General features: G+C 35.2%; 1 protein-coding gene across 1 annotated transcript in view; it reads left to right on the top strand.

Moving 5' to 3' along the window:
- The window catches only part of LOC130071443 (CLIP-associating protein 1), a 104017-nt gene that overhangs the window by 67023 nt on the left and 29876 nt on the right, over nucleotides 1-7118 (top strand). The window contains exons 30-32 of the mRNA XM_056236279.1: nucleotides 1660-1823; nucleotides 2410-2488; nucleotides 4103-4246. Of these exons, the coding sequence (XP_056092254.1) occupies nucleotides 1660-1823; nucleotides 2410-2488; nucleotides 4103-4246 (387 nt within the window). The remainder of the gene's footprint in view (nucleotides 1-1659; nucleotides 1824-2409; nucleotides 2489-4102; nucleotides 4247-7118) is intronic.

Raw genomic sequence — 7118 nt, forward strand, 5'->3', positions numbered from 1 at the left:
AAAATTGGCCTGGATGCCAGCCCGAACCCCGCCCACAATATTTTTTGGTCGGGAAGTTCGGTCTGGACTCGATCCATTGAGGAGTAATTATGATCGGTTCAGAATTAGTCGGGCCAATCAAATTGCCAGGGCGGGCTTTATACGATGATGGACAGATGATCTGCAGTTACGTTATTACGTAATCATCACGTCATCAAAGAGCGCTTGGGTTGAACTGGTTTCCCTCAGAGATGGCCGCCGCTGGAGAACTGAGATGTAGAGATCCCGCTATCGCGTCTGTTGTAAAAGAAATCGACAGCGCATTCATTTTAATAGACGAACATAGAACTGCAATCAAGGCATTTGTCGATCGGAAAGATGTGTTTGCCGTCCTTCCCACGGGATTCGGCAAAAGTTTATTTTATCAGCTGGCTCCGATGGTCGCTGAGAAGATGGGACGCAATGAAAACCCTGTGGTCGTTGTGGTTTCTCCTTTGGTCGCACTCATGGAGGACCAAGTATGTGACATCAGTGGGTTAGTTAGAGTGTGTTGAAGCATCGAAAATACATTTTGGTCCAAAAATAACAAAAACTAGGACTTTATTCAGCATTGTATTGTCTTCCGGTTCTGTTGTGGATCCGCGTTCAGTGCCGCTGCTGACGTGTGACGTGCGGATCCACAACAGAACCGGAACACACACACACACACACACACCAGACACACGTCAGCAGCGTCTTACGTCAGCGGCGTCACTGAACGCGGATCCACAACAGAACCGGAACACACACACACACACACACACACACACACACACACACACACACACACACCAGACACACGTCAGCAGCGTCTTACGTCAGCGGCACTGAACGCGGATCCACAACAGAACCAGAATACACACACACACACACACACACACACACACACACACACACCAGACACACGTCAGCAGCGGCACTGAACGCGGATCCACAACAGAACCGGAACACAATACAATGCTGAATAAAGTCCTAGTTTTTGTTATTTTTGGACCAAAATGTATTTTCGATGCTTCAACACACTCTAACTAACCCACTGATGTCACATGGACTACTTTGATGATGTCTTTATTTCCTTTCTGGACAAGGACAGTATACCGTACACACATTTACAATGGAGGGACAGAAAGCTCTCGGACTAAATCTAAAATATCTTAAACTGTGTTCTGAAGATGAACGGAGGTCTGACGGGCTTGGAGCGACATGAGGGAGAGTCATTAATGACATCATTTTAATTTTTGGGTGAACTAACCCTTTAAAGCAGAACGGAGGAAATTAACCGTAGAAGATTTTCTCATCAAAGAGGGCGGAGCCTACCTATTACATCATCACCACGAACCAATGGGTGTTTAGTAGCGGAGCGAACGTTTTCAGAAACGTTTCAAGCTGTTTCGATCTCCCTAAACAAACCCCAAACGAACTTTGTTTTGGCCGATTTTGTTCGAAATTACATCACACTTCGATCACGATTGAAGTTTTAGTTTTAGTTAACTTTAATTATCCTAGTTCACACTGATTGTGTTGATGAGGATGCAAGACGTCCATCTGACATGAACCAACAATTAAAACATGTCAGACGGAATTCTGTGTCTACAACATAAAAACCCATTTTATAAATGTGTGTGTGTGTGTGTTTATCAGGTGTTCAGCATGTTCCTGGAGACGTTGGTGGACTTCATCATGTTACACAGAGAGGAGCTTCAGGATTGGCTGTTTATTTTGCTCACGCAGTTGCTGAAGAAAATGGGGGCCGATCTTCTGGGGTCCGTCCAGGCCAAAGTTCAGCGAGCTCTCGACGTCACCAGGTCTGAACCGCCTCGAATCTAATCTTGATATGTATTAGTGTCTATGAATATTAAAGCTTAAAAAGACTACTATTGAAATAAACTCTGCATGTTCTGTGTGCTCTCATACACATTCATTCAACTTTTATGAGAGTCACTTCACAAGAGTTTTATCATTTCATTTGATAAAACTATCGTCATTCATTCATATTATATACACTCACAAACTTTAAAGTCTTCCATGACAACCTGTCAAAATAAAAGTTTTGTGTAACTTGAAGAAAATATAACAGAAATATATTACTATTGCACAGTAGAGCATACTTCAAGTAGGCCTAATAATAATAGTTTATTAAAACACACAGAAACTCAAATGTCTTTATTACAACCCACCAAAATAAAAGTTTGTAGAGAGAAAGTAAGTAACCCGAAGAAATTATGAAATAAATTGCTTAGATGTACTTTTTAGTGGTATATCACAGTATATTCATTACAAAAAGCTGGACTACACCACTGGTCTGGCCTGTATAGTGTGTATAAATGCTATTTCTAGAGTTTTTTGTTTATTTTCTTCGTTCCGTCCGTTTCTTGTGTTTGGTTTTCACAGGGATTCGTTTCCGTACGATCAGCAGTTCAACATCCTGATGCGGTTTATTGTTGATCAGACACAGACACCGAACCTCAAGGTTGGTCAGGTCTTTATTTCCTCATTTCCTCGCTGTGTTTGTGCTCTGTGTGATTATGGCTGTGTCATGTTGACCGACGCTTACAACCAGCATCCAAAAATAACTTCGGTAACACTTTACAATAAGGTTCATTAGTTAACTACTTTAGATAACATGAACTAACAATGAACTGCACTTCTATAGCATTTACAGGTGAAACTGGAAAAATTAGAATATATGGTGCAAAAGTTCATTTATTTCAGTAATTCAACTTAAAAGGTGAAACTACTTTATTATATAGACTCATTACATGCAAAGTGAGATATTTCAAGCCTTTATTTGTTATAATGTTGATGATTATGGCTTACAGCTTATGAAAACTTTTCACAATATTCTAATTTTGACTTTGGGGTTTTCATAAGCTGTAAGCCATAATCTTCAAAATTATCACAAATAAAGGCTTGAAATATCTCACTTTGCATGTAATGAGTCTATATAATATATTAGTTTCACCTTTTAAGTTGAATTACTGAAATAAATGAACTTTTGCTCAATATTCAAATTTTTCGAGTTTCACCTGTATTACTGTAATCTTAGTTAATGTTAATTTCAACATTTACTAATATATTATTAAAATCAAAAGTTGTATTTGTTAATATTAGTTAATGCACTGTGAAGTAACATGAACAAATAATGAACAGCGGTATTTTATTAACTAATGTTAACAAAGATTAAGAAATACTGTAACAAATGTATTGCTCATTGTTAGTTAATACATTTTCTAATGTTAACAAATAACACCTTATTGTAAAGTGTTACCATAACTTCTAATATCCCATCAAACCACCCTGTACATTTTGGATTCAAAAATATTTGAATAATAATTTATGTTTAAATAATGTTAAAAGAAAATTTGAAATAAAATATAACATTTGTATTTAAATAATATTATGGAAAATGATTAATAATTTATTATTATTAAGCTTTTTTTCATAATATTATTTCATAAAAATATCACATTAACTAACAATGTGCAATACATTTGCTACAGTATTTATTAATCTAGTTAACGTAGTAAATAAAGAACATATTGGTGATTCTATGTAAGTTCATATTAGATCAGGTCCAGTAAATAATATTAGCTGATACATTTGATTTTAATAATGTATTAGAAAAATGTTGAAATTAACATTAGCTAAGATTGTTAAATGTTTTAATAGTATTTTTCATTGTTAGTTGATGTTAACTAATGCAAACAAATGGAACCTTATTGTAAACAATGTTGTTTTAGTATCATTTAGGTCCTATTTTGTATTACTATTTATTTTAATATTTTCAATGTTTTATTTAAATTTTTATATTTTCATTGTAATTTTAGTTACGGTAATGTTTTTTTTTTTGTGTGTTTTGTCATTGTTATTAGTTTATTTTTTAACTGCCTGTATAGTTTTTATTTATTTTTATTTCAATCATTTTAATTAAAAGGAGAAATGTTACCTTTGACAAGTAGCTGAAATAAACACGTGTGTGTGCGTGTGTGTGTGTGTGTGCGTGTATGTGTGTGCGTGTATTTGTGTGTCTCTGTGTGTGTGTGTGTGTGTGTGTGTGTGTGTGTGTGTGTGTGTGTGTGAGCAGGTGAAGGTGGCCATCCTGAAGTACATCGAATCTTTGGCCAGACAAATGGATCCGTCAGACTTCGTGAACTCCAGCGAGACGCGATTAGCCGTCTCTCGAATCATCACGTGGACCACAGAACCGAAGAGCTCGGACGTCAGAAAGGTCAGTGTTCTGTTTCTGTGGGATCTCACGGTTCGGGTCCGGATGAGACGTTGCTCGAGCTCAAGTTGAAGTTTGGTTTGTCAAAGTGAGTTGTGATGTGTCTCAGACGCTTCATAGCTGGGCGATGGAGGAGGCGTCAGGCAGGAGCTCGACTGTGGCGTCCCTGCCGGGGGAAAGTAACCTGGAGGAGAGGTGTAAGCAGGTAGTGACCCCTGAACCTTGACCTTTAACCTCCTGACTGGCTCTCCAGGTCACGCGGGCCGTCTGATTGTGTTCTCTTGGGCTTGTCTAACACTTCTGCTCTCTGCAATGACGTTCAGGATTTCAGCTGATGGTTTTGCTCTGATGTTTGGTGATGTTCAAGCATGTCAGCTTGACGCTGTGAGCGGCTGATAACCGTCTTTCCAGATTTTCTGCCTGATAACCAGATTTTCATTTCTGCAACACTAACACCTTTATCTAAATGACCTTTGACCTTAGGCAGTGTATATGCCATGAATGAAAACGAGGCTGTGAGGGACAGACGTACAGTACGTTCAGGGCAGGATTATTATTGCCAACTACAATTAAAAATAGCAAAAACATTTTTGATAGTTTGAAGCGCGAACATTGCTAACTGGAAATATATAGAAATAAACCTAAATATTATTATTGAAAAACTAAAACTAATAAAAATGAAATAAAATTATTAAAAATTAGACTGAAAAGAAAAGTAAACCTAAATAGTATTTTTTTTAACTATTTAAATGACATAACAAAATAACCTAAAATTAAACTGAAATAAATACAATTATTTAAACCTAAATAGTATTTTTTTTTTTTAAGTAATAAAAATAAAACAACAAAATCACTTAAAATTAAACTGGATTAAACCTAAATAGTATTATTTAAAAGAAAAACAAAGTCAAATAAAAATTACATCAAAATTACTAAAATAAATTAACCGTAAATAAATACAAATAAACTAAATTATATTTTAAAACAACTACTGTAATAAAGATGACAACGTTACAAAAAAAAAACTGGAAATAAATAAAAATAAAGTAAATCTAAATAATATTATTTAAAAAAACAAAAACTAATAAAAATCACATTAACAAAATTACAAAAAAAGATTTAACTGGAAATAAAAACAAAATAAAGCAAACCTAAATAGCATTATTTAAAAATTACATAAAATTACTATAAATGTAAATGTAAAAAAAATATAAAAAATTAAAGCTATAATAGTATATCAATAATACTAAAATAGCACTGATTCAGTTAACTTTTATGTTTGTTGTTCAACTGGTGAAACATTGAAAATACTTTTTTTTCGGAAGATTTCCAGCAGAAAAAAACAAAACAAAAAACTAGAAAAAAAAAGAAATGTGATCTCTGAGCCTTCATGTATTCACTTCAGATTAAAAATGACGTCGACCCCTCACTAATGTCCATTGGGATGCATATCAAACTCAAATATTAAGTTTCAAGCGCTAGTCATTTTTCCGTCCTTGCTTCAAAGTAGGGCTGCAACTAACGATTATTTTGATAATCGATTAATCGGACGATTATTTTTTCAATGAATCGATTAATCGGATAAAAAATTTCAATTTGATTTTTTTGTTTATTGACTAAATAAAACCCGGTTACACTTTATTTTAAGGTGTCCTTGTTACAGTGTAATTATATATTTAAGTACAGAGTAATATTAAGGAACTACATGTACTTACTATAGGAATAGGGTATGATTAGGATTTGGTTGAGGGTTAGTTGCATGTAATTATGCATAATTTACTGTTATTACTACAGTAAGTACATGTAACATATGTAACAAGGACACCGTAAAATAAAGTGTTACCTAAAACCCTAAATTAGGATATTTATGTGTAAAAGTGTAATTTAAAAAGTGCAAAAGCCACACATTGAGTTTTAGTATTATCAATATTTGCATTGTTTTTAATGATAATTGCTGATGGCAAGTTGACAACCATGATTAATGTAAAAAAAAAAAAAACATTCATATCCAACATATTGTTTTAACACAATTTTTGTTAAAACAAATTTACACAGACATGTTGTTCAGATGTGAAGATATAAACTAAAAACATCTAAAATATATAATTCATTTAATTTTTATTTAAAATTAATTGAATTATAAGGATACATTGATAAAATAAATATAGAAAGACTGAAAACAAGCGTGTGAACGCAGAGCTGCAGTAGATCGCGTTTGAAAAACAATTAAAACTTAATAGACAAATGCTATAAATAGAGAACGGAATGGAAGTACGCAGCAAGTTAACAGGCTTGATTAAAAAGACAGGAAAAATGATGCATTAGTGCACAAGCATTCGCTGAAAAACACTGAGTACAGTGACTAAAACAATCTTTTACTGCTGCTGTTATTAACTGCCTTTATATTTAGTGCTTTGCTTTGTAAAGACCGTTTTAATTTAACCTATTTCTGCGGTAGCGCTATTTTAATCCATCACTTATGTTGCGAGCGAACTGATTGCGCAACCTGATGCTCGAGACAAAATACAGACATCCCAAGTCTCCCGGAAGTTCTGGGAGTCACCCGCATATTGATAGCAGCTTATGCGGCTCCCTGATGCCCGCAAATTAGTTCAAACTCCCGGGATTTGAGCGCGCATGCGAGACAGAAGAGACTGTGCTCCAAACCGTGTAGCGCGCGCGTGCGGCAGAGCGGCGGAGGGAGAAAGGCCTTGCGTGTGTGCGGATGTGCCTCATGAAGCGCGTGTAAGACAGAGAGCATCCTGATTGGCCTGTTTCAACCAATCACCAGTAAACCCTCCCCGTGACGTAAGCAGACCAACTAATCGATAATGACATTCGTTGACAACGATTTTCATAATCGATTATTATCGAT

This window comes from Rhinichthys klamathensis, unplaced genomic scaffold, assembly GCF_029890125.1.
Source record: "Rhinichthys klamathensis goyatoka isolate OS25496 unplaced genomic scaffold, OSU_Roscu_1.1 h1tg000444l_1, whole genome shotgun sequence".
Lineage (NCBI taxonomy): Eukaryota > Metazoa > Chordata > Actinopteri > Cypriniformes > Leuciscidae > Rhinichthys > Rhinichthys klamathensis.